Source organism: Ambystoma mexicanum, chromosome 10, assembly GCF_040938575.1.
Source record: "Ambystoma mexicanum isolate Mex_15411 chromosome 10, UKY_AmexF1_1, whole genome shotgun sequence".
In the NCBI taxonomy this organism is placed as follows: Eukaryota; Metazoa; Chordata; class Amphibia; order Caudata; family Ambystomatidae; genus Ambystoma; species Ambystoma mexicanum.
The window spans coordinates 857,037,361-857,064,097 of NC_090932.1; the positions used below are offsets into that span (position 1 = coordinate 857,037,361).

The following is a 26,737-nucleotide window of genomic DNA, read 5'->3' on the forward strand; positions in this document are numbered from 1 at the left end:
CAACAAGATGGCTGCTAGACTCTGTGATTGGTGGTAATTCTAAACTGTCCATGATAAAATGGAGACCCAGACCGCATTGTACACATAAAGATAACTTTCTTTTACTCCTGTCAAATTTTGACTTGTATTTCTGGGAACTTATTTTGTCTAATGAAACTGAATTGTTTTTAAATGATTTCAGGTGTATGTGTGGATATATGACCCAGTTCATTTCAAGACATTTGCAATGGGACTTATACTTGGTAAGTGAAAGCTGATGTGAAAAGTTCACTAACCCAGATTTTGAGGTTTATGTTGCAAAATGTAACAAGTGGATGGTTGAATGTATTGGCACAACATTAGAGACACTTTCACCGTAGATACTGTATTGAAGTGCAACCCAGCTCAATAGTTAACCTTGTGTGTGGGTGGGTTGTTCTACACTTCACGGAAAAGAGCGAGGCCCTCCTTTCTCCCGAAGTTGGTATCAGATTTTCATCTCAGAAGATCCATCTTCCTGTGTTTTTTCCTCCGCCTCATCCTTTGAAAGCAGAGGAACGGTTCCATTGGCTGGACCCGGTCAGAGCCTTCAGCTCTGACTCAAGAGGCTACGAAGGATGACCAACTTTTTGTTGGTTATGCTGGTGCTAGTGCTGGCAGGGCTGTAACCAAATAGACCCTGTCAAGGTTGATCATTCTCTGCAGTTTGGAACGCAACGATCTAGCTGAGAAGGATGTGCCTGAGGGTCTCAGAGCTCATTCTACCCGAAAAGTGGCTGCCTGGTCTGCCCTGCAGAGAGGTGTTAGGGAGAATTCTCATTTCTGTGCCAATTCCCTTCAACCTTAGAGACCCCCAGCTCTTTTGCTGGACTTTAGTTTTTAATTTTAACCCTTTAGATTTCTCGTAAGATTTAAATACCTTTTCTTGTGTGAACTACAGTTCCCAAGACTAGTAAAGGGAAATTGACTTTACTTAACTTTTCTCTTTGTAGGTCCAGCACACACCATCTTATGTGTAGTGCTGGAGGGGTTACCTAGTAGCCCCTTTACTTACTCTCTCATGTAATATTTTTATTTCGAATGGATTGTGTCCTCCCAGGTATTCCTCATCTTGTGATAAATCGTTATCTTCAGCTTCGCTGCTTCGGAAAAAGGGCGCTGTGCTCGAGGTCGTAGCGTCGATTGTCCCTCGACGTACTCCGTACTCTGTCGACATCACCGATGGTATAAGTAGCTCGAGCTGCGCCCGTTGCTTCAGTTCCGTTTTTCCGATCGCTTCGCTATCGAGAATGGCGCGCTTCTATTTTCTGTGAGAAAATGTCATCATCTTCGACACCCAGAACTGAGTTTAAAAAGTGTGCGGATTGTGGGTCTAAGATGTCGATTACCGATCCCCACCGGATTTGTCTCAGGTGTCTCGGTTCCAGTCACCGAACCGACGACTGCGGCTCCTGCCAATCGATGACCGAAAAAGCTCTTTGTGAGAGGAGAGGTAAACTGTCGGTGGGGAGGGAGGCCTCAAAAAAGGTTTCGTCAAAAAAACATAAGAAAGCGACCGATTTTAAGGGATCGGATCGCCATAGGCACTCGAAGAGATCTCGATCTAGAAGTAGATCGAGACATTCTTCGTCGTCATCGAAAAAAATGAAGAGGAGACATAGATCTCCCTCATCTTCTTCATCAGAGTCGACCGAAGAAATTCGTTGTCCGACTAAATCGGATTCTCCCAGTAAGTGGGAAGAATTCCGCAAAAAGATTGAGGTTTTCGAGAATGCGGCCTCGACCCCCTCGAAAGAACCTCGAAAAAGCCATACCCCTAAGGTCGCTCCGTTGGACGACAAAGGGAAGTCCAAGGCTACTATGGCTAAGACCAGTAGCGTCGAGGAATACAAAAAACCTCGAGTCGACGTAAAACCGTTGAAGAAATCTCGAGAGTCGAGCACCTCTCCAGTGCCGGCCAAGAAACACAAATCGTCGAAGACTTCGACGACTTTGTTGACGCCCTCGACGTCAATAATTTCGACACCAAAACCACATGCGTCATCGACGCCATTATTGAAGTCATCTTCGAAAACTTCGAGGGATTTGCCATTTCCTTCAAAGCAGATGGAAGAGGAAGAAAGGAGATTCACTCCTTTGCCCAGATCAGACTTTTTCAAGTCTATGTCTGCAATTTATGAAGAGTCTGCTTCAGAAGAAGAAGACGAAGTTACTCCTTTGGGAGTTACTTATGGGACAAGACAAGTTCCTGAAGAACTTATTGACCAGGAATCCAGAATGAGAGAACTGAGTGATACTCTACATTCTGCCAATGGAGTTGACACATCCCCAGAATTAGAGTTCGCCAAACCTGATCCTGCAGAGCATGCAGATGCTGGGTACAGGGGTCTTATGGCCAGGGTAGTTGAATACATGGGTTGGGGTAATACTTCACCCATTTTTGAACAAGATGACATGATGGATATTATCGCCAAGGGACCTCAGAAGGATCCTGTTCTCCCTTTTCACAGGGCCCTTCAAAGGACTGTGGAGAAAAACTGGGAGAAACCAGAAACCATTGCTGCGGCAGACAGCACTTTTCCAAGAAAATACAGACCAGCGGGATCGGATCCTGAATATTTGAATAAACATCCGACTCCAGAGAGGTTAGTCATTCAAGCAGCATCCACTCCAAAACAAACTGCTTATCCAACTATCCCTCCAGATAGAGAGGATACAAAAATTGACGCCTGGGCACGTAAAGTTTTCACGTCAGGCAGTATGGCACTTAAGTCGGCAAATGTCACCTGTACCCTAGCCAGGTTTACCCATACCCTGTGGGACTGTATTTCGGCGGCGGCTGATCATATTCCGGAAGGCGAGGAAAGGGAAGGCTTCCTGAATATAGTCAAAGACGGGAAGGAGGCAATGGGGGAATGCCTCCAGTCTGGACTGGATACTGCTGATAGTATCAGTAGATCCATGGCTGCAAGCGTTGTGCTACGCAGATTTGCGTGGTTGAGGATGTCAGGATTTGCACCGGATGTGCAAGCTAGACTCCTCAACATGCCCTTTGATGGCTCGAGGCTCTTTGGCAGAAAGGCTGATCAAAAAGCCTTGAAAAACTTCAGACCTCGAAATCGGCAGCTAAATCACTTAGCGCCTCTTTGCGCCAGCCTCTAAAACCCTATTCCGGCTCATCTTCCTGGAGGGGTCATTCTTTTCGATACTACTCCTCTTTTGGTAGAGGAAAAGGACATGCCTCTCAAAGGGGAAAAAGAAACTTCCCCCGTGGAACACGGGGAAGAGGTGCAAAATCAGCCTCAGGAGCGGCATCTGTACCCTCAGCCACTCCTGCAGCCGCCTCCAAATCCCTCTGAGACCTTGTTACACAAAACACCAGTGGGAGGCAGGATCTCTCAACATCTGAAGGAATGGTGGGGCATTACCTCAGATGCTTGGGCACTGGAAACAGTAGCCCATCCACCGGGAGCCAATTCCGTCAAAATTCCGGATCCGCTCCTGTTGCAGGAAATTTTAACCCTGCTAGAGAAAGGTGCCATAGAACTGGTACCTGTAGCGGAGAGGAACAGGGGTTGGTACTCCCCATACTTTCTCATCCCAAAAAAGGACAGAGGACTGAGACCCATCTTGGACTTCAGAAACTTGAACAAGTTCCTCAGGAAGGACAAGTTCAAGATGGTGACTCTTTCTCAGATCCTTCAGGCTCTCCAACTCCAAGATTGGTTGGTATCATTGGACCTTCAGGATGCTTACTTTCATGTGCCAATCCATCCAAAGCACAGAAAGTACCTGAGGTTCGCGATTGACAATTCTCATTATCAGTTTCGAGTTCTGCCATTCGGGTTGACCTCGGCCCCGAGGGTTTTCACCAAACTGTTGGCGGTTGTGGCAGCAAGTCTCAGGAAAGGAGGTATTCACATATATCCCTACCTGGACGACTGGTTGATCAGAGCAAGTTCTCCAGAACAAGCTCAGGAACATCTTTCGATCACCTGTCACTTCCTCCACAAACTGGGCTTCTCCCTCAATTTCAAGAAGTCCCATATGATACCATCCCAGAAACTCCAGTTTATCGGAGCAGTCTTGGACACTTCATCGGGAAAAGCCTCGCCTCCCGAAGTGAGAGCTCTCCACATCCAGCAGATGGTAACAAAATTCCAGAATGCCCAACGTCTACCGGCCTTCGATTTTCTCAGGTTGCTCGGCCTCATGGCATCCTGCATTTTTCTAGTACCAGAGGCGAGGCTGAGAATGAGATCCCTTCAATGGGCACTCAGAACTCAGTGGTCCCAGTTCTCAGGGAATATGTTGGATCTTCTGCAAGTCCCGAGCGCAGTTGCTCAGGATCTTCTATGGTGGGCTTGAAACGACAACATTCTCAAGGGAGAGTCTTTTTGGCAACCATGGCCGGAGATCACGGTAGTGACGGACGCCTCACTCACGGGGTGGGGAGCACACACCAACGATCTGACAATCAGCGGTCATTGGTCTCCATCGGAGTCCAAACTACACATCAACCTATTAGAGCTGAGGGCAATCAGACTAGCTCTGAAGGCCTTTCTGCCCTCTGTACAGGGAAAGAATGTTCTGATAATGACGGACAACACAGTGGCCATGTACTATCTCAACAAGAGAGGTGGTGTAGGGTCACTGCCACTGTGCAGAGAGGCAATGCAGCTCTGGTTCTGGGCAATACGAGAAGGAATCTCTCTGTCGGCAATTCACCTAGCCGGAGAGAAGAACACGGCGGAAGACGCTCTGAGCAGGCAGAGCACGGTCTCTCACGAGTGGGAGCTGGCTCAGGAAGTCCTTCTGGAGATCTTCGCCCTTTGGGGAACCCCTCAAGTGGATCTGTTGGCCACCGCGATCAACCGGAAGTGCGATCAGTGCTGCTCAAGGGAATTTCCTCAAAGAGGAGCTCTGGGAGACGCATTCGTAGTGGAGTGGAAGTTTCCACTACTGTACGCTTTTCCTCCAGTCCCCGTGATTCCTCAAGTAATCAGGAGGTTGAGAAATCTCAGGAAAACCATGATCCTAATTGCCCCGGATTGGGCCAGGAGGACGTGGTACCCGGACCTTCTAGACATGTCCATCTGCCCTCCGATACGTCTTCCGCAAAGAGAGGATATTCTCTCGCAAGGGGAAGGTCGGGTTCTCCATCCAGAGGTCAAAACACTCAACCTTCACGCATGGTTTCTGAGAGGTTGAGATACAAGGTTTGGGATCTTCCGGATGGCGTAATGAAAATATTGCTTTCGGCCAGAAGACCAGCAACAAAGTCTTTGTACCGATGTCGCTGGAATAGGTTTAGTAACTGGTGCAAAGACAAGGATGTGGACCCTTTTCAGTGTGGCACACCAATGGTGCTTTCTGTTCTGCTACATCTAGCTAATCTGGGGCTCCAGATAGGAACGATAAAAGGATACCTTGCTGCGCTGTCCATTTTCAATCGCTCCTCGGAAGAGGTTTCATATTTCAAAATACCGTTAATAATTCAATTCTTAAAGGGGCTCACTAATGTATACCCTCGAGTCCCTTTTCATGTACCAGCCTGGGACTAAAATTTAGTATTAAAATTCTTGACTTGCATACCTTTTGAGCCTCTGCACTCATGTCCATTGAGGCTTTTGACTCTAAAAACTGTCCTCCTTGTGGCCCTATCATCAGCCCGCAGGGTTAGCGAACTTCAGGCTCTCTCATGCAAACCACCATATACTATTTTTTATAAAGATAAGGTAGTCCTTAAAGTTAAACCTTCATTTTTGCCAAAAGTAGTCTCGGACTTCCATTTGTCACAAAAAATACTACTTCCTGCGTTTTATCCTCCTCCTCCTCACCAGGGCAAAGAAGAGGAGAGATTACTCAGATTAGATCCCAAGAGGGCTCTTAGTTTTTACATCTCTAGGATGGCTAAATTGAGACAAGATGACCAACTGTTTGTGGGTTACACTGGTCAAAAATTAGGCTTATCTGTTACAAAGCAGACCATTTCCCGCTGGATCATATTAGCCATAGTTGAATGCTACAGACTAGCGGGAAATGAACCACCAGATGGGCTTCGTGCCCATGCTACAAAGGGAATGGCTACTTCTGCGGCTCTAAAGCGGGGAGTCCCGGCAGCAGACATTTGTGCAGCTGCAACCTGGAAAACAATACATACCTTTGTTAAACATTATTGTTTGGACACTGCCTCCTCTAACAAGGGTTTATTTGCAAAGGCAGTTCTGCATTCTGTCCACGAAAACTGAAATGGTACTCCCACCTCCTAAAATTGATACTGCTATGGGAGCCTATCGCAAGATGAGGAATACGTGGGAGGACACAATCCATTCGAAGAACAAGTTACTTACCAACTGTAACGTTCTTTCGACTGGATGTTCCTCGCACGTATTCCTCATCGACCCTCCCATCCAACCCCACAGTACAGTTTACGTGTTCTTACTCTTTCCTCTCACGAAGAATGTATCGGTCATGGGACACGCCTGGGTGTTCCTCCTATATATATTTCATCGAAAAAACAGAACTGAAGCAACGAGCGCGGCTCGAGCTACTTATACCATCAGTGACGTCGACGGAGTACGTCGAGGGACAATCGACGCCAAGACCTCGAGCAACAGCGCCCTCTGCCGAGAATTGTTTTTTCCGAAGCAGCGAAGCTGAAGATAACGATTTATCACAAGATGAGGAATACGTGGGAGGAACATCCAGTCGAAAGAACGTTACAGTTGGTAAGTAACTTGTTCGTTACCCTCACTACTATAAAATCAGCTTCATTGAAATGTTCTTAAGAATAACAAAATAGGGAAACAAAGCCACATTATAATCTCTTGAAGTACTCCGTACATTACAAAGTTGCCATTTTAACAATCCCCCAGAATGTGGTCTGACTGCGAACCCCCTCGCTCCTCCCCCCTTGATTCCTGATCCAACCAATTCTCCACTTCGAATCCCAACCTTCACTGCTCCCAGTTTTCTTTATACAATCAATTGTGTGTCAACGACAGTTCAGGCACCATTTCTCCCCTTTTACACCACGCGGGGTATCCTCCTCCAACACCCGTCCTTATCCCCTTTAGTGGGTTGGACCACTATTGAATATACACTGAACAGAATTCCGTCCATTCGAGGGGATTGGGTCCTCCGACGTATTCCATATCTATGACATGTAATCACCACAGCTGTGCTGCTTCGGAAACTTTTTCTGCGTCCTGCGTCGATGACGTCGATGCGCCGTCGTCGAGGACCTCCTCCGACGTCATCCGATGTGATAAGTAGGACGCACGACGCCCATAGCCTCAGTTCCGTTTTTTCCGCGAACGTGTTGCTTCGTGTTTCTCGGTTTAAACGCCTCGACTCTTTGGAGTTCTGTTCTTCTCGGTTCTTCGAACCTGTTCGTTTGTGAACATCCTTCTGAAGATGTCTACTTCGTCTTCGACCCCGCGTCCGGGTTTCAAGAAGTGCGGGGAGTGTGGGTCCAAGATGTCGGTGACGGACTCGCACAACGCCTGCCTCTGGTGCCTCGGGGAGGCCCACGACACGGATGACTGTATCGACTGCCAGTCGCTCACGTCCAAAGCCTTACGCGAACGTAAGAAGAAGTTGTCGGTAGGTCGGGTGTCCAAGCCCCGGAAGTCGAAGTCTGTGGGGCTTTCGACGGATGATTCGAGGGGTGACTCTCCGTGTCATCGTCGGAAGTCTCGTGGGTCTCCTTCTAGGAGTCGGTCTCGCCACTCCTCTGCCTCTTCGAGGCATTCTCGGAAGCGCCGCCATCGGTCGTCTTCCAGGTCCTCTTCGGAGGGCTCTGCCCGGCACGTCGCTTACCCCTCGGGCCGTCCGACGCCGGAGGAATGGGCTTCCTTCGGGAAGAAGATGTTGGCGATTCTTGAGTCGCAGGGTACTCAGCCGTCCGCGCCCCCGAGTGGGGTCAGTCGTGTGAGGTCGAGAGACACCGCTCGCAAGAGTGGTCGGCACGAGTCACGGGAGAGGTCCCGTTCGGACAAGGGGACTCGTTCTCGACGTACCCGTTCCAGGTCCCGGTCCTCGACGCGTTCGAGACCGTGTGCACCTGTGAGGTCTTCGAAGAAGGCTTCGACGTCTGTGGCGTCGAGGGCGTCGACTGGCTTTCTCGAGGCTCTGGCTCCGAGGAAGTCGTCGATGCCGTCGACGCTCAGGTCGTCGAGGGACACGCTCGGGGCTCCGGCCTCGAGGGCTGTGTCGACGCCGCCGATTCTGGAGGCGCTGCATCTGACGTCGACGCCGATTTCCTCGACGCCGATCCTCTCGGCGCCGATGCCGGTTCTCTCGACGCTGGCGCCGATTCGCTCGACGCCATCGACGCCTTTCGTGTCGGAGGTACCCCAGGGCACGGGTGGGCCCCCTAGGAAGGCTCTGGTTAAGAGCAAGCACTCTCGAGTGCCTTCTTTTCGCCACCTGGACTATATTTCAGAGGCGGATGAGGATTCTGATGGCCTGGTTCCTAGTCAGGTTCCGGATGACATTGTCTCGGGCCATAGTCAGTTTGACGAGTTGAGACAGTCACTGCATGATGCCAGTGGACTGGACACCTCTCCGGAGGTGGAGTTTTGTAGGCCTGAGCCTGGCTCTCATGCTGATTCCTCGTACCGGCGCCTTATGGCTAGGGTTTCTGAGTACTTGGGATGGTCTGCTCCCCTAGGGGAGTTTGTGCAGGATGATCTGACAGACATCCTTGATGTTGGTCCCCCAACTGACCCGGTTCTGCCGTTCCATATGGCTTTACAGAGAAGGGTGGCGGCGGCTTGGACTGCTCCGGAGAGTCTCCCGGTGGTGGGCAGATCCTTGTCGCGGAAATACCGTCCAGCCAGTGGCGACCCCTGCTACTTGACCAGGCACCCCACTCCGGAGAGTTTGGTGGTGCAGGCGGCCACGGCCCCGGCGAAGCAGGCGTCGTACCCTACCATCCCTCCTGATAGGGACGACAAACGTTTTGATGGCTGGGCGAAGAAAGTGTTTTCTTCTGGTGGTATGGCGCTTCAGGCGGCCAACTCCATTTGTGCCTTGTCACGTTTCACGCACACTCTGTGGAACTGTGTTGCGTTAGCGGCTGAACATGTTCCCGAAGGGGATGAACGGGATGGTTTCCTTGCTGTGGTCCAGGATGGTAAGGATGCCATGTGTGAGTCCGTTCAGTCGGGTTTGGACTTAGCTGAATGCGTCAGTAGGTCCATGGCGGCGAGCACCGTGATACGCAGGTTTGCGTGGTTGCGGAAGTCGGGGTTTGCGCCTGATGTGCAGTCCCGGCTCCTCAACATGCCCTTTGACGGTGAACTCCTTTTTGGCAGCAAGGCTGACGAGAGCCTTGAGAGGTTGCAGACCTCAAAAGCTGCAGCGAAGTCGTTGGGCGCTGCAGTTCGCCAACCTCCGCCTTTTCGTCCTAGGGGACAGCAGTGGAGGGGTGGTTCCTTTCGCTATTACTCATCCTTCAGTAAAGCGAGAGGAGCTGGCAGTCAAAGAGGCCAACGCAGGGGTACCAGAGGTGGACGACAGGGTACCCGTGGTGCCAAGGCCGCTCGGGCAGTTGCCTCTTTGCCCTCAGGTAACGCCGCAGCCGCTCCCACTCTGTCGTGAGGCCATGTCCCATGGTTCGCCGGTTGGGGGAAGGCTGGCGCAGCATCTTGTAGAGTGGCAAGCCATTACTTCAGATGTGTGGGTTCTGGAGATCATAACCCACGGCTACTGTCTTCCTTTTCGGCACAGGCCTCGCGACAATCCACCGGGGATCCTCTCTTTGCAGAGTCCGGATCCGCTCCTTGCGCAGAAAATTCAAGCCCTGCTGGAGAAAGGCGCCATAGAACTGGTGCCTGTAGCGGAGAGGAACAAGGGATGGTATTCCCCTTATTTTTTGATTTCGAAGAAAGACGGGGGATTGAGACCCATCATGGACTTGCGCGGTTTGAACAAACTCCTCAGGAAGGACAAGTTCAAGATGGTTACTCTCTCTCAAGTCCTCCAGGCCCTTCAGCTTCAGGACTGGTTGGTGTCACTCGACCTCAAGGATGCTTACTTCCATGTGCCGATCCATCCCAAGCACAAGAAGTACCTGAGGTTCGCGGTTGGCGACTCGCACTTTCAGTTTCGGGTCCTGCCGTTCGGATTGACCTCCGCCCCGAGGGTTTTCACCAAGCTCATGGTGGTGGTGGCAGCGCATCTCAGGCAAGGGGGGATTCACGTCTACCCCTACCTGGACGATTGGTTGATCAGGGGGAGCTCTCCCGAGCAAGTCCTGGATCATCTATCGGTCACCTGTCGCTCCCTTCACAGGCTGGGCTTCTCCCTCAATTTAAAGAAGTCCCATTTGACGCCAACACAGCGGCTCCAGTACATCGGAGCAGTGCTCGACACTTCCCTGGGGCAGTGTTTTCCTCCCCAGGTGAGGGCTCTTCACATTCAGCAGATGGTGCACAAGTTTCAGCATGCCCAGACGCTCCCAGCGTTCGAGTTCTTGAGGTTGCTCGGCCTCATGGCATCCTGCATTCTTCTGGTGCCAGAGGCTCGCCTGCGGATGAGATCTTTGCAGTGGGCACTCAAGACGCAATGGTCGCAGTCCTCCGGCAGGATGTCGGACTCGATTCAGGTGCCGTCCTCGGTCACCCGGGACCTTCTGTGGTGGGCCGTCGAAGGCAACTTGATGAAGGGGGCTCCATTTTGGCTTCCCTGGCCGGAGGTGACGATCGTGACGGATGCATCCCTCACGGGATGGGGAGCTCATGCCAACGGGCTGACAGTCAGCGGTCGTTGGTCTCCGTCGGAGTCCAGACTCCATATCAATCTGTTGGAGCTGAGGGCCGTCAGGCTAGCCCTGAAGGCTTTTCTGCCGTCTGTGCGAGGGAAGAATGTCCTGATCCTGACGGACAACACAGTGGCCATGCACTACCTCAACCAGAAGGGGGGGGCAGGGTCACTTCCTCTGTGCAGGGAGGCGATGCAGCTCGAGTTCTGGGCCATCCAGCAGGAAGTTTCGATCTCGGCAGTTCATCTGGCCGGAGCCGAAAACGTGAAGGCGGACGCTCTGAGCAGGCAGAGCGTGATCTCTCACGAGTGGGAGTTGGCTCAGGAGATTCTCCTGGAGATCTTCGCCCTTTGGGGGACCCCTCAAGTGGATCTCTTCGCCTCCAGTGTCAACCGGAAGTGCGAAAGGTTTTGCTCGCGGGAATTTCCACCAAAAGGAGCCTTAGGAGACGCGTTCGTGGTGGAGTGGTCATTCCCGCTGCTGTACGCGTTTCCTCCAGTCCCCGTCATCCCGCAAGTGCTGCGGAGGTTACGGAAGTTCGGTTCCCGGATGATCCTCATTGCCCCGGCGTGGGCTCGGAGGACGTGGTACCCGGACCTTCTCGACTTAACCATCTGCCCTCCACGTCGTCTTCCCTACCGAGACTACCTGCTCTCATGGGAGGGGGGTCAGGTTCTCCATCCAGAGGTCAGATCCCTCAACATTCACACTTGGCTTCTGAAAGGTTGAGGTATAAGGATTGGAACCTCCCTGAGGACGTGATGGAGGTGTTGCTTTCGGCCCGAAGGCCAGCAACAAAGTCTCTGTACCGTTGCCGTTGGCGTAAGTTCTGCGACTGGTGCAGAGTTCAGAATGTGGATCCTTTTGCATGTGACATCCCCATGGTTCTGTCCTTTTTACTTTCTTTGGCCCACAGGGTCTTGCAAGTGGGTACCGTTAAGGGTTACCTGGCGGCGCTGTCCATCTTTAAGCGCTCGTCTGAAGAATGTTCTTACTTTAAAATCCCTTTGATTTCACAGTTCCTGAAAGGGCTCACTAATGTGTTCCCTCCGTCACCTTTCCTGGTGCCCGGTTGGGATTTAAACCTTGTTCTTAAGTTTCTTATGGGTGCTCCGTTTGAGCCTTTACATTCTTGCCCTTTGAGGCTGTTAACTCTGAAAACTGTGTTTTTAGTTGCGGTTACTTCCGCTCGCAGAGTGAGTGAGTTACAGGCACTTTCAGTTAAGCCTCCCTTCACTGTATTTCACAAGGACAGGGTTGTCCTTAGAGTTCGTCCTTCTTTTCTTCCGAAGGTAGTGACGGAATTTCATTTGGCCCAGAAGGTTATTCTTCCGGCATTCTATCCTCCTCCGCATCCTGGTAAGGAAGAGGAGAGGCTCCATAGGCTTGATCCTAGGAGAGCTTTGAGCTTTTATGTTTCACGCATGTCCCGGGTCAGAGTGGATGATCTACTCTTTATTGGTTACGCTGGGAAGCGTTTGGGACAAGCTGTGACGAAACAGACTTTGTCTCGCTGGATTATTTTGGCCATCTCGGAGTGCTACCGCTTGGCGGGTAAGGACCCACCGGCTGGCTTGCGGGCCCATTCTACCAGGGGTATGGCTGCGTCTACTGCCCTGCAGAGGGGTGTTCCTATTCGCAACATCTGTGATGCAGCCACCTGGGCTTCAGTACATGCATTTGTACGTCACTATTCCCTCGATTCCATCCGAGCACAGGATCTGGCCTTTGGCAAGGCGGTCCTTTGCTCTGCTATTTGATTGGCTATTCTAAATTTTGATTGTAAATTCTTTCCCTCCTCCTTGCTTTTGGTACTGCTTTGGGAGTCTGTCATAGATATGGAATACGTCGGAGGACCCAATCCCCTCGAAGAACAAGTTACTTTCTTACCTGGTAACGTTCTTTCGATGGGATGGTCCGACGACGTATTCCATATCGCTCCCGCCCTGCCTTCCCCGCTGCAGAATTTCTTTTGCGATTGCAGCTTATGTTCCGCAAGGCTTTGTGTCTGACTGGCAGTTGACTTATGTCACACGTTCTGGGGGAAAAAACTGCAACTGAGGCTATGGGCGTCGTGCGTCCTACTTATCACATCGGATGACGTCGGACGTCGGAGGAGGTCCTCGACGACGGCGCATCGACGTCATCGACGCAGGACGCAGACGCCGAAAAAGTTTCCGAAGCAGCACAGCTGTGGTGATTACATGTCATAGATATGGAATACATCGTCGGACCATCCCATCGAAAGAACGTTACCAGGTAAGAAAGTAACTTGTTCTTCTTATTCAATCGACCCCTGGGCCCCATTGAGTGCAGTTGTTATATGTTCCATCACATATATATTCCGGGCTACGTTAATCCACTCCTTCTTCTCTGGTAACCGGACTCTCTTCCAACGTGTTGCCAAGCATGCCCTCCCCACCAGGAGAACGCAGTGTGCCATTCTCAGCAACCTAATATATTCTTCCTTGCGCTCTTCCAGTCGGAAGAGGACCAGCATAGGAGCTTTCACTCTAGTAACCCCAGCCAGTTCCCTGATCCAGCTCAAGACTTCATCTCAGTAGGATTGGACCTCTGAGCATCCCCTCCAGATATGCCAATAATCGGCTCTCAACCTGCATTCATGCCAACACAACAGGCTCACCTCCTGATATAGTCTGGAGAACTTTACCGGGTCATATTGTCATCTATGCAATAGCTTAACAGCATGCAACTTGTATTGATAGGAAACAGAGGTTTTGAAGGCCCTGCGACAGATCTTCAACCACGTATGCGGGTCCAACTGCAATCCCATGTCCCTTTCCCATTTCGCCCTCCGCCTGTCCACTGTCCCGCTCCTCATGTCAACTAAAGCCCCGTACAACATCCGATCACTCCCCTGGACCCTGTTAATGTATCGAGCACTTTCTCAAAAGGCTGTGAGCTCCCTTTGTATCTTACTCTTCCATACTTCATTAGTCAGGATCTCCTTACGCTGCAAATAGGAGAATGCAGAGAGTGTGCCTATCCCAAGGGCCTCCTCTAGTTCCACTATCAAATAAATCTCCCACCTTTCCGCATTTGTCCAATTCTCTCCAGGCCTGCCTAGTACCATGCCTGGAACCGCGAAGGATCCAGGATTTCATCCTGAACTCCCCGCACCCATAGATGCCCTTATGGCTAGGGCCACGATGTTAACCCAGACATCCTTTTACGTCTTCGCCAGATACTTCAAATAGTGTCCAGGATTGGATGTTCACGTATCCTACAGATTAGCTTAGTCCTAGGCACCCCTAGCCACTCTTCCCAACCATTGTAAGTCATTCCGTCCTCTAAGGTGTGGTATCGATACAATTATGTGGAAATCGGGAAGCCCCACAACCCCTGCCTTCCTTAGGCAGGCTCAGGACATGGCTCTAGACTGTAGGTTTGTTTCCTCTTGGCCACAGGAACCCTACAAGTGTCCCCTTGGCAACTGTGAAGTAGAGGTTGGGAATCTGAATAGGCAGTATCTGGAACAGGTACAAGATCTTGGGGATAACCACCATCTTAATTGCATTCAGCCTTCCCATCCACGAGATTGTCAACTCCTTCCATTTTCCCAAATCCCCCTCTATGGTTGTCATTAGAGGGGGGACGTTGGCCTCATACAGACCCCCTACCTCTCGTGTAAGAATAATACCGAGATACCTCGGGGACCCCACGATAACCTCCATCCCCAGTGGGAGGAATCGTCCCAGTCCGTTGCCCTTGCTTTTTTCTACGGGGAACAGTACAGACTTGCCTTTATTAATTTGAAAGCCTGCCAACCGCCCATAATACTCAATCAACTCCACTGCTGCCGTGACCAATGTCGATGGATTTACCAGGTGGAGAAGCATGTCGTCCGCGTACTGCCGTATCTTGTACACCAGCTTTCCTACCCCAATCCCTTCAATTCTAGAGTTCCCCTTCAACGTACAGTCCAATGGTTCCAGTGATAGCACAAAATGAGTCGGGCAGAGCGGACACCCCCGTCTTGTCCTTCCTTCCAACTTAAACCACTGCGAGTATCCCCCATTCACACCCACACATGCGCTGGGAGATGAGTAGAGCACAATGATACCCTTTGAGACCCTTACTTACACCAAACCTAACTAGTACAGCCTCCAAGAATTCCCACTTCACCCTGTCAAAGGCCTTCTTGGCATCTAAGGAGAGAAGTTTGGGGTCACCCCTACCCCCCGCCCTGCACTTCATTAATCAGGTGGAGCATCTTCCTCATGGTATCTGCCCCCTGCCACCCTCTCACAAACCCCACCTGGTCCAAGTGGACCAACCTCGGCAAATGTCCTTCCAGTTGTGCGGCTAGAACCCTGGCATAGATTTTGGCGTCTATATTCAAGAGAGAGATCGGATGGTAGGAGCCGCACGCCCGGGTGCCTCTGCCCTCCTTCGGTATCACTGTGATTAAAGCCTGCGTACAAGTCTGGTGCTTTCCCTGTGGTCAAGATGTCATTAAATAGTGTTAGGAGGAATTTTTAGTTTAGTGCTAAATTCCTCCCACCTTAGAGACCCCCAGCTCTTTTGCTGAACTTTGGGACATTATAATTTAAATTCTATGTGTTTCTGTGTTTCTTTTGACTTTGGAGTCTGACAAACTCCATAGGTATCATTTTTGCATTGTGACACACAGCACCTTCATTGCAGTGGCACAGAGAAGTCTCTTAGATTTCCCAAAGGTTTAAATACCTTATCTTGGTGAAACTACTGTTTCCAAGAGCAGTGAAGTGAAATTGACTTTACTTACAATTTGTAACTTTCTAGACCCAGCACATACTATTTTACCATAGGGTGCTGGAGGGGTTACTTAGTATACCCTTTACCTAGTTTTTTATGTAACATTTTTATGTTACCCTTTCTACAATTAATGGCTGGTGACAGTGGTTTACTTTTTACTACCATTTTGTGTTTTTACCGCGGGCTGTGTTCGCAGCTGTAGCAAGGCACCCATGGGTGCCAAATTGTCAAACTGGGCCCGGTCTTCTTTTTTCACCATTTCTTGTTGGAAAGGTCCCTCTTGAGATTTATTCTGCATTCCAAACCAGGTTTGGTCTCTTTGTTCGTTTTGCCATTTGGCAGGATTCATGAGGGAAGCCCGCCTCTGGCTCCAGTATGTCTGACAAGGGCAGAAAGTGAGGGAGGTGCCCGAAACTCCCTGTGCTTAATCCCCTTGGTTACAGGAATGCACTCAACGGTGATTGGCCAGCTGGCTGTCCGGCAAGGACAGCCATCCTGCTGTGTGATTGACAGCTAGGCTGGAATGAATGGGAGAAACCTGCATAAAAGACCAAGCTTTTTGGCTTGGAAGGCAGAGTCGACCACTGGACAAAGGAATCCGAAGAAGAACTTGGAAGAGACGCCTGTTGCAACTCCTGGACCGTTGGTTTGCCCGGTGAAGCCTTGCTGCTGTGCTGAAGCTCCAAATTCGTTTCGACTAGAGAAGCCCTGCAAGGACGACTTCTCCTCTTCGGTTGGTGGGACCAATCAACCCCAAATTCAACTCATTTGGACATCCTCTCAAAGCTGGCTGTACTTCCACTGCTGCTGCTGCTGCTGCTGGAACCAAAGTGCCAGGGGGAGGAACACCAAACCAAGTGAATCACTTTTAAGTCGGACCCGAATGCCAGGAAGATCCTCTGGACTTCCTTGAAGCAGGACTGACCAAGCCTGAGTCACCTCAACAGAGTGCTAGACCTCAGATGCGAGGAAAGTCTGTATCCGAGAAACTCACTGTTGCTATTTGCTGTCAGATGCGAGGTGCTGAAAACACAAAGTGCAGCTGAATTGAAGTTTGTGCATTGCTGCTGCTGACCTTCCCATTTCAGTGCAGGAGTCCCCAGACGTCCTCCCTCTTGTCCCCACGACTGAGGCCCAGGGACACCAGGATCTGCAGAGCTGTACAGGAACAGAAGCCAGCTGGAACCATTTTTTCCAACCAAAGGTACTGTGAAGTTAAGAGGACTTACCTCTTGTGGTGTAGCCTTACCTGTTCTCAGTTGAGACTTGTCTTGGTTAACCTTGGAGAGTTGCTTATAGCTTTGCCCCTCACAAGCCTCCCAGCTTGTGGCCCTTCAAGTGAATCTTAGTTATACAATCCTTTCTAAAAACATTGTGCAAGACTTTTACTTAACTGCAAAGAAGGTATTCAGCTCCCCTAGACTTTGCTCAACTAACATTGGCTGCCCAGGCACCCTGAGAGACTCTTCTTACCTCTGACTCTGTGCCTTTACCTTTCCCCCATGAAAGGGTTAAACTTAATTGGCATTGGAAGGTTTTAAAAGTACATACCTGTGAATTATTTATGAATTATTTGTTAACCTTTGTTTTTTTGCCCACCCTAACCTTTTCACCAAACTCAGTATTGCTCTAAATGTACCTGTGATAAATCAATGTCCACAGTGTCCTAGATATTTAAGTCAACTGAGGGTGTAGGAAGTGTCTGTGTGCCATCCTCAATGGGTATCATCTGATTTAGAGAAACTAAGAGTGTTTTTGAAGTGTATTTTGAAGTTTTACATGTTTTGCTCCCTTCTGAAGAAGGCTTCTATAACTGACTGTTAAATAAATTAATAATTGTTTAATCAAGAAACCTTGAGTGTAAGTGTTTATTTGAATAACGGTCATTGTGAAACTGTTACAACCCTACTGCTCACATTGACCCCTCTTGAGATAAGCCTGGCTGCACAGTCACACTACCAACCTGTGTAGTACATACGTATACCAAAGGTTGAGTTCCTATTGCCAGGTGGTCAAGGTTGCTGTTGTCTTCCAAAGAATACTGCACACAATCTTGCCTAACAAATAATATTGTCGGAAAGGAGAGCAGCACTGGGAGGAAGGACTTATAAAATCCTGCTGTAAAGCCGTCGTCCTCCGGAGCCTTAGCTAACTTCAACCATCCAATGGCCAACCTAATTTCATCCCCAGGGATTGGGGCTTCCTGGCTTTCTGATTCCGTTTCCATAAACCTGGTGAGGTGGGAACCTGGCAAGTATTTTTGCAATTTCCTCAGTGTCCGCCATTCCCTCACTCCTGTACAGCCCCTCACAGAACGGCGCAAATGCCTCCTGGATCCCCTCTGCTGAGCCTTCTGGTACCCCCCTCCCCCGCCGTCATGCCCCCCCCTTCCTCCACCACAGCTACCCAAATTTAAGCCTGCTGACCCCGTAACTTAGCTGCCAAGAGAGCATCTGCCTTACCTCCTTTCTTATCGAAAAAATGTTTCAAAAATTGTAGGTTGCAGATTATCTTTCCTTCTTCAAGGAGTCTCAATTCCTCTGTTAGGCAAGATTGTAGGCCGTACCCTTTGGGTGCACTACAACAACCCTGACCTACTGGCAATAGGAACCCAACCTTTGGTATAAGTCTGTACTACACAGGTTAGTAGTGTGGTCGAGTAGCCAGGCTGATCTCAAGAAGGGGTCAATATGAGCTGTAGGGGAGTTAGACAGAGATTCACAGTGACGAGTATTCAAATAAACTCTTACAAGGTTTCTTGATTAAACAATTATTAATTTATCACTCTTAGAATAAGCCTTCTTCAGAAGGGAGCAATATAAAGCAACACACAAATACATTCCATCAAATACACACTCTTAGTTTTATAAATCCGCAAATACCCATTTGGGATGACAGACAGGCACTACCTACACCCTCAGGTGACTTCAATAGTTAACCTTTTCCTAGAAGGAAGGCAAAACACATAAGCAAGGGAGAGAAAAGCCATTCAGAGAGCCAGGCCTGCCAAAGTTAAGTTAGCAAATGTCAAGATGTGCTGAAGCACTTCTTGCAGTTAAGTAGAAAGTCTTTCACAATGTTTTAAAAGTCTTTGTAGAGTAGAAGAAACCAAAGTAGGTCCACAAGCTTATTAGGCTTGTGAGGTAGAGAAGCTGCAAGCAACTCTACAAGAGCAACTGAGACTAAGTCTCCAGCGAGGACAAGCAAGGTAGCACAGCAAGAGGTAAGTTCTCTCAGACTTTACAGTACCTTTAGGTTGAAGAAAAGGTGCAGCAGATGACTTCTGTTCTTGTGCAGCTCTGCAGATCCTGTTGCTCCTGGGCCTCAGTCATGGGGACAAGAGGGAGGATGTCTGGGGAGTCCTGTACTGCAATGGGAGAGTCACTGCTTGCAAGCAGCAAACTTCAAACAAGTGGCAGCTCCTCGCGTCTACCGCTAATAGAAACACTGCGGTTCCTGGCTGTCGAGATGGGCTTTCCTTGCATCTGGGGCCCCGCACACTATTGAGGGCGCACAGGCTTGGTCAGTCCTGCTTCCTGGGAGTCGGAGGATCTTCCTGGAGCTCATGGCCAGCTTAAACTCCTGGACGGTTGGCTTGCTCGGTGAATCCCTGCTGCAGTGCCGAAACGCCAAGTTTGCATCGACAGAGAAGCCCCTGCAAGGACGACTTCTCCCCTTGAATTGGTGGGACCAATCGACTCCAAAGTAAGCCACCTGGACATCCATCTCAGAGCTGGTTTTATTTCCACAGAGTTTCTGCTGGAAACCATAGAACTAGGGAGAGAAACACCAGTTTGTGTGCGTTACTTTTAAGTTGGCCAAGAGCTCCTCCGGACTCCCAGGAAGCAGTTTGACCGAGCCTGAACCCCCTCAACAGATTGCGGGACCCCAGATGCAAGGAAAGTCCATCTCGACAGCCAGAAACCGCAGTGTTGCTATTTGCGGTAGACGCGAGGAGCTGAAACACTGAACACCCACTGAAAGTGAAGTTTGCCGGTGGCAAGTTTTGACCGTACCAGTGCATTGCAGTAGTTCCCCAACGTCCTCCCTCTTGTCCCCACGACTGAGGCCCAGGAACAGTGAGATCTACAGAGCTGCACAGGAACAGGAGTCATCTGCTGCATCTTTTCTTCATTTTAAAGGTACTGTACAAAGTCTAAGAGAACTTACCTCTTACTGTAGAGTTGCTTGCATCTTCTACTACTCACAAGTCTAACAGCTTGTGGCCATTCATTGATTGATCTTTTCCTTCAAAGACTTCTGAAACATTGAGGAAATACTTTTCTACCCATCTTCAAAGAAGTGCTTCAGCCCTTCTAAACTCTTGCCTATTGGCTTTGGCTTAGCCTGTTTAACAGAATTTCTTATTGGGGGATCTGAAAGTGTTTGCCTGCTTAAGAAATATTTGCGGTATCTTGTTCTAATAATCTTTTTCCCTTTTTACTTGCTCTTAACTAATTCTGAATGCCAACAGTAATACATTAATGTCAACAACACCCTAGCAATTGAAGTCACCTGAGGGTGTGGGTCTCTGCTGTATGCCATCCCAAATGGGTATTTACTGATTCTGAGCTAAGAGGTTGTGTAATTTTGAAGTATATTTGTGTGGTGTTTTTACAGTGTTCCCTTTTGAAGAAGGCTTATATTAACTGACTGGTAAATAACTTAATTGTTTTATCAAGAAACCCTGTGTGTAAGTGTCTGCTTGAATACTTGTCGCTGTGAACCTCTGTGTAACTCCCCTACAGCTCACATTGACCCCTCTTGAGATAAGCCTGGCTACTCGTCTACACTACCAACCTGTGTAGTACAGACTTATACCAAAGGTTGGGTTACTACTGCCAGGAGGTCAGGGTTGTTGTAGTGCACCCTAAGGGTACTGCATACAATCTTGCCTAGCAAGGGGAGAAAGCACCAGTGCAGAGCGGGCCTCCGAGGCACACCTCAAAACGTCTGTCCCTGGCAGAGCGCCACCAAGGAAAGCTCTTTCGTTTTCACCCGCCTCTGGCAGCACGCTGGTACTCTGCTCGTGCTGGGCCAACCTTCACGCTTATTGGGCTGGATGTGCCCCATTGGAGCCCTTGATCCCCCTACGCAGGCAAATCTTTGCAGGGGGGTGCAAGAGTGGGCACATGTTCCTGGGGTCTGGATGACGAGGAGAAATGCTCAGGCGTCCTCCATCCGCGCCCCCTGGTGGCTGACCTCACCCTCACTACTTTAAATGGCTGGTGGCAGTGGTTTAATTTTTCCTACCATTGTGCTTTTCTACCGCAGCCTGAACCCTCGGCTGCAGTACAGCACCCATGGGTGACCATTTTGTCAAAATGGCCCCCGTCTTCTTTTTTCAGCCATTTTCCATTTGTGAGGTCTTTCTTGGGTTTTACTCTGTGCGTTGAGACATGTTTGGGCCCTTTGTTTGTCTTGCCTTTGGTGGGCTTCGGGCCTGAAGCCCACCTCTGGCTCCAGTGTGTCTGGAAGGACAGTATGTGAGGGAGGGTCCATAAAACTCCCCTGTCTCTAGGAATGCCTTAATGCAACTAGTCCTGATTGGCTGGCTGTTGTTTCAGGACAGCCACCCTGCTGTGTGATTGACAGCCTAGGATGTGCAGGATTAGATGAAACCTGCTTAAAAGGTGAGGGTTTTGGGGACTACAAGCAGAGTCAACCACTGTGAGAAACACCCGACGAAGACATTGTGAAAAAAAAGAAATTTTCCAAAAAGTATTTTGCCAGAAAATATTGCCTTCTTCATCAGGGTAATTTTTGTCTAAATAGCATGAAATCAGCAAATTGTTTTAGCATGCTACTGAGGCCCACTGTACTGAACAGCAGCCTTGAGACATTGTACAGCAGCATTGTTTATTGCCATCCACGTGCCATTTCCATCATGGTCGATGGCTTTGTGTGCTGGTGAGAGGCCACTGCAGTGCCCTCCTTTTCTGCCACCTGCTTTCCACATTGGCCATCTGGGTCCTGATATCCACCAACCCGGGACCAGCAGGCTTTAACCGGCTCCTTCCGCCAAGGCCCGCATCTAAGGCCCCTGTCTGCTTCCCTGTACGCTACCGGGACGCTACACGACCCTACCACCAAAACCGGGCCCTCCGTTTGGGGCAGTCAGCTCACGCATCAATGACTCTGGACTACCAAGACTCTTGAATCCTCCCTCTCCAGTATTGCCTTTGAAAGTCAAATGTGGGTGTGTTTTGAAAGTCAAATTTGGGTGTGTTTTGAAAGTAAAATCTGGTTGTGTTTTGTAATTCAATTTTGGGTTGTTTTTCTTATTACCTAGGCCCTCATTTGGACCTGTTAGCCCAGTAACTGTTACATTCCTCTGTACTTGCATATTTTCTCCTACTGCCTCCTCTCTTTACCTGCTCATGGCACTATCTGTCTCTCCTATCTACTCTAACTGCTTCGCTATTAACTATCCATCCCTTCTCACTAAGTCTGGCAAGAAGAAATTCAAAAAGGATATCTTGGCTTCAAACCCAGACCTCCCCATTGCTGATACTTATTCCATCATATCTGCCAGACAAACCCTCACTGACATTCTCTTTTTCGTTCCTTTGCCGGTTCTATTGACCCCTGTCCTGTTGCCTCCTCTCCCATTAATGGTGGCACACGCTGGGAAGTCCTCATGGCTTTCTTTGACTCCTCCATAGTCGTCATTAATGCCTATCTGAATGGCACGGTCATGGTGCAAGACCCTAAGGCTAATCTCCTCCTCCTTGATAGACAGTTCCCACGCTTCATCAACTTCCTCTCATCTCCAGCTTTCCCCTACCCTCGTCCCTTGGCTACCTTGCCTTCATCTCCTTCCGCCTCTGCCCCATCTGATGCTCCCTCCACACCTCTGGAGGACGTACCCATGATTTGTAACCCTCCCCGGAAGGTTTTTAAGGCTGGCAACCTTCTTCATCTTGCCACTTTCAACTCTTGCTCTGCTGTCAAACACTCCACTGACATCTGCCACCTCCTAGAAGAACTTGACTTTGATGTCCTTGTTTTTACCGAAACTTGGTTCACTGCCAGCTCTGTCACAGGTTTTGACACTTTCCTCCCTGACGGCTACAAGATCCTCTCCGCCCCAAGATCCAACATGCCGGGAGGGGGTGTAGCCCTGATCTTCCCTCAGTGGATTCCTGCCTCTTATCATCCCCACCTCGTCTGCAGGCTCTTCCTCTCTCCTAGCCACTCTCTCACTGTTGCTACTCTCTACCGGTCCCCTGGTCAAATTACCTCTTTTCTCTCCAAGTGGGCAGACCTCTCCTCCTCCTCCCTCCTGGCCACAACCACTCAACTCATCCTCCTTGGTGACCTAAACATCCATCTTGATTCTCCCTCTCCTCATCTGCGCTCTTGTGTGACCTCTGCGATTCACTCTCCCTCTCTGCCCTCCCCTCTGGCCCTACTCATTCTGCCGGTCACACACTGGATGTCTTGATCTCCCCTGGCCTCCCCCTCTCTACTCCCCTCACCACTCCTCTCTACTGGAGTGATCACTGCCTCCTCTCCTCTCATCTTTCCATCTCCTCCCACCCAAGCCAAGTCTACCCCAAGATTGCCACCCAACTTCTCGGACATCCAGACCATGAAGCGTGTCAGTGGAGGCTTTCACTGCCACCTTCACCCCCCCTCCTCCACCTCAGGATGACTCACACCCTGACACAGCCCTGTCCCTGCTCTATTCCTCTATTTCCACTACTCTTCATGTTCTTGCCCCTGTCATGAGGATCCGTTTGAAATCCAAAGCCAAGTGTAATTCCTGGTATGACTCTGACCTAGCTACACTTAAACGCAAGTGTAGGGTGGCTGAGAGGAAATGGAGGGCTTCCTGCTCATCCTCTGACAAACTGGCCTGCTGCCTGCTCCAAAGGCAATACTGTCTCGCTGTCCGCTTAAGAAGAGGCCACATTCAAGCCTGTGTATCTGCGGCATCAAACAACTCGGCCAAACTCTTTAAAATCTGCAAGGAGCTGGCCAGCCCTGCTGCAGTCTCCACTCCTCCCAGGCTCTTTGCAACTCCCTTGCATCTCATTTTAATTCCAAAACTCAGGACATCCTCCCTCTCCTCTTCCCCCCCTCTCTCCTCCCCATCCAATGGACCCTCCCTCAGATACCCCCGACCCCCTTTTTCTCCTCCTTTTTTTTTCTCCCCAGATGAGGTTGCCAGACAAGTCTGATCTATGAAAGCCTCATCAAAACAGGTTCATCCCTGTTCTTTTTTTGTATTTGGCATTTTCATGGTTTGCAATTTAGAAAACCTTTCACCAAAATGTTTTTGATATTAAATTTTTATTGTTTTATAGGTACAAACAAACATAACATCAACTAATTAACACTTGGTCAATACATTAAAAACACAGGTATTCACATCTTCTTGAATTCTTTCTCCTTTCCTTTTATACTGTAGATCTGTTATACTCAGTGGCTTTTAGGATCATCTCGATCGCATGCATGAGTTCTATTCTGGTAGTTCATCAGATTCTAGGCTCCTTTTTTTATGCCTTCAAGTGTCTTCCTATCTTTGTCATATCTTGGCTGCTTTCTCTGGGCATCCTCTTGTGGTGTACACTCTCGTTTCCATCGGTACACACATGTCCACATCCGTTACCCATTTCTCATATTGTGGGGGTGAGGCCGAGCCCCATAATTGGGCTAGGTTCCTCTTGCAAGTCCAGTGGAGGTTGCAAACATGACTTTTTCGTCTCGAGATAGCTCTATCTCTGCATCGATCCCTAGTATCAGGAGTTTGGGGTCCATCGGTATCTCGCGGCTAACCACCATTGATAGCCTGTCGCAGCATTTTTGCCAGTAGTCTTGTATTTGTGGACATTCCCACAGGATATGGAATTAGGTCCCTCTCGTTCGGTGGCATCGTAGACAGTTGGGATCAGTCGCCCTTCCCCATTGATGCAAAGCCTCTCTGGGATAATATATTCTGTGCAAGATTTTTAGCTGGATCAGCCTGATTCTGGCAGAGATTGCTGTCTCTTTGGTGTACATGAGGGCATTAGTCCAGTCCTCTGATTTAATTGGTCCCACATCTCTCTCCCATTTCTCTTTAAGTTCTGTGAGTTCCATTGTAGCGAATTAGTTGATTGCATTGTACATTGTAGATGTTATTTTGTGATCAATTCGCTCCATCACTATGTTCCTCTCGTTCGGGGTACACTCTGGTACATTAGGGAGGTCAATCTCACTTGCGATAAGGGCGTGTCTCATTTGCCTTTAGTGGAAGTATTCTGAATCAGGGAGATTGAATTTGTCTTTTAGAGCTTGGAAAGATTTTATTTCACCTTCCGTTACCATGTCCTCTAGTCTCTGGATCCCAGCTTCACCCCAGGCCGACCACTTGGGGATACCTCTGAGCTCTGGAAGATGCTTATTATGCCACAGGGGCTGTTTCATTGTGACCTTCCCTTCTCATCCCAGGTGTTTGTGTGCGTCCGTCCAGATCTGTGTCCTCTGAGCGGCCATTGTGGATGTGTTCTGCCGTGTTCTTTTTTGATAGAGGTTTTCCATCGGGGCGATCCCTTGCTCCGCCTGCGTATCCGTTGTGCGGTAGGCTTGTGTCGTTGTGTAGGATGTCATTCACTACTGGCATCTGGGCTGCCCAATAATAAGTTTGTAGGTGCGGGAGTCCAATTCCTCCTTCCCATACTGATCGCTGTTGGGTTTTCAGTGCGATACGAGGGTGCCCTCCTCCCCACAAGAGTTTCCTAAGCGTCTCATCTATTTTACAAAATTCTATTTTCGGTTTGTATATCGGAGCGTTCTGCTGGATGTATATGAACCGGGGGAGGGCGAGCATCTTGAATAGAGCAGCTCTTCCCAGCATTGTGAGTGGAAGAGTCAACCAGTGCCTCACATCATTCACAAATCTATCTCTTATTGGGTGTAGATTCTTTTCTGTATATAGTGTTAGATCTGTCGTGATCTTTATCCCGAGGTATCGGAACTGCTCTCTTTCTGTTTTGTACGGACAGTTATTTAGAGTTGTCAGATCGAGTCCCTTGATCGGGAATAGCAGGGATTTATCATTGTTTACCCTTAGCCCACTGAAGATCCAATAGGTGGTTAACATATTTGTGACGATGGGGCAAGAGAGAGCTGGGTTTCTCAGGTAGACTAGAAGATCATCGGCGTACAGGGAAACCGTGTCTTCCCAGTCCTGTGCCCACTGGAAACCTTTCCATTCCTGGGATTCTCTGAGCATTATCGCTAGTGGTTCAATCGCCAGTGCGAATAACATTGCCGATAGGGGGCATCCCTGTCTGGTGCCTTTTCCAAGTTTTATGCTTCTCGAGGACCACCCATTTACTCTGATTTCTGCTGTTGGGGCTTTGTATAGGAGTTTAACCCAGTTTGTGAATTGAGCTCCGAATCCCATTTTAGCGATTATGATCCACAGGGCCTCCCAGTGAACGGAATCAAAGGCTTTCTCAAAGTCAATAGTGAGGAGCGCCAGTTTGTCTTGTAGAGCCGGTGATCTTTCAATGGCAGTTTGTAGTCTATGAATATTCATTTGTGTGGATCTCTGTGGCATGAAGCCCCATTGGTCCGGATGGACCAAGCATGTTATCACTGTCTGTAGTCTGTTGGCTAGTATTTTCGCCAGTACTTTGGCTTCAGTGTTTGAGTGAGATTGGTTGGTAGGAGCTACATGCATCCGGAGGTTTGCCTTCTTTATGTATCACCACTATACTGGACTTTATTAAGTCCGGCGGGAGTATACCCTTTTCCTTTGCATGCAAGAACATTTTAAGCATGTGTGGTGCCACTTCTGCGGTGCCAGTCGTCAGTTCTTCCTCTGTTATTTCAGCTTCAAGTGCCAACCTCTGTGCTTCATTTAATGTCGGAATGGTCACCGTATCCAGTATGCTGGGATCCGTAGGGGTGATCGGCGGGGCATATAGGTTTTCGTAATAGGTTGCAAAGGCTTCTGCAATATCTGGGTCCGTTGTGGCCCATTCGGTGTTTGTGGTTTTTATCCGGCGTACTTGTAGGTGGCCCTCTTCTCTCCTTTCTAGCCATGCAAGCATTTTGCTGGCCTTATCTCCCGTTTCGTATATTTTGGCGCGTATGGTTCTGTGTGCATGTTTTGCGCACGTTAGCACCACATTCTGTAGATTCTTTTGCACCACTTGCAAAGTTGTGTTGTCTCCTGCCGCTCCTGTGCTTTTGAAATTTGCCTCAGCCCGTTTCACCTCTGCTTCTGCAGCT

The 26,737-nt window shown here is 49.4% G+C and overlaps 1 protein-coding gene across 2 annotated transcripts in view; it reads left to right on the top strand.

Annotated features, from left to right (window-relative positions):
* Nucleotides 1-26,737, top strand: part of SEC62 (SEC62 homolog, preprotein translocation factor) — a 670,644-nt gene that overhangs the window by 497,357 nt on the left and 146,550 nt on the right. For both annotated transcript variants that reach the window (XM_069618540.1, XM_069618541.1), the window contains one exon: nucleotides 182-242. In XM_069618540.1, coding sequence (XP_069474641.1) covers nucleotides 182-242 — 61 coding nt within the window. The remainder of the gene's footprint in view (nucleotides 1-181; nucleotides 243-26,737) is intronic.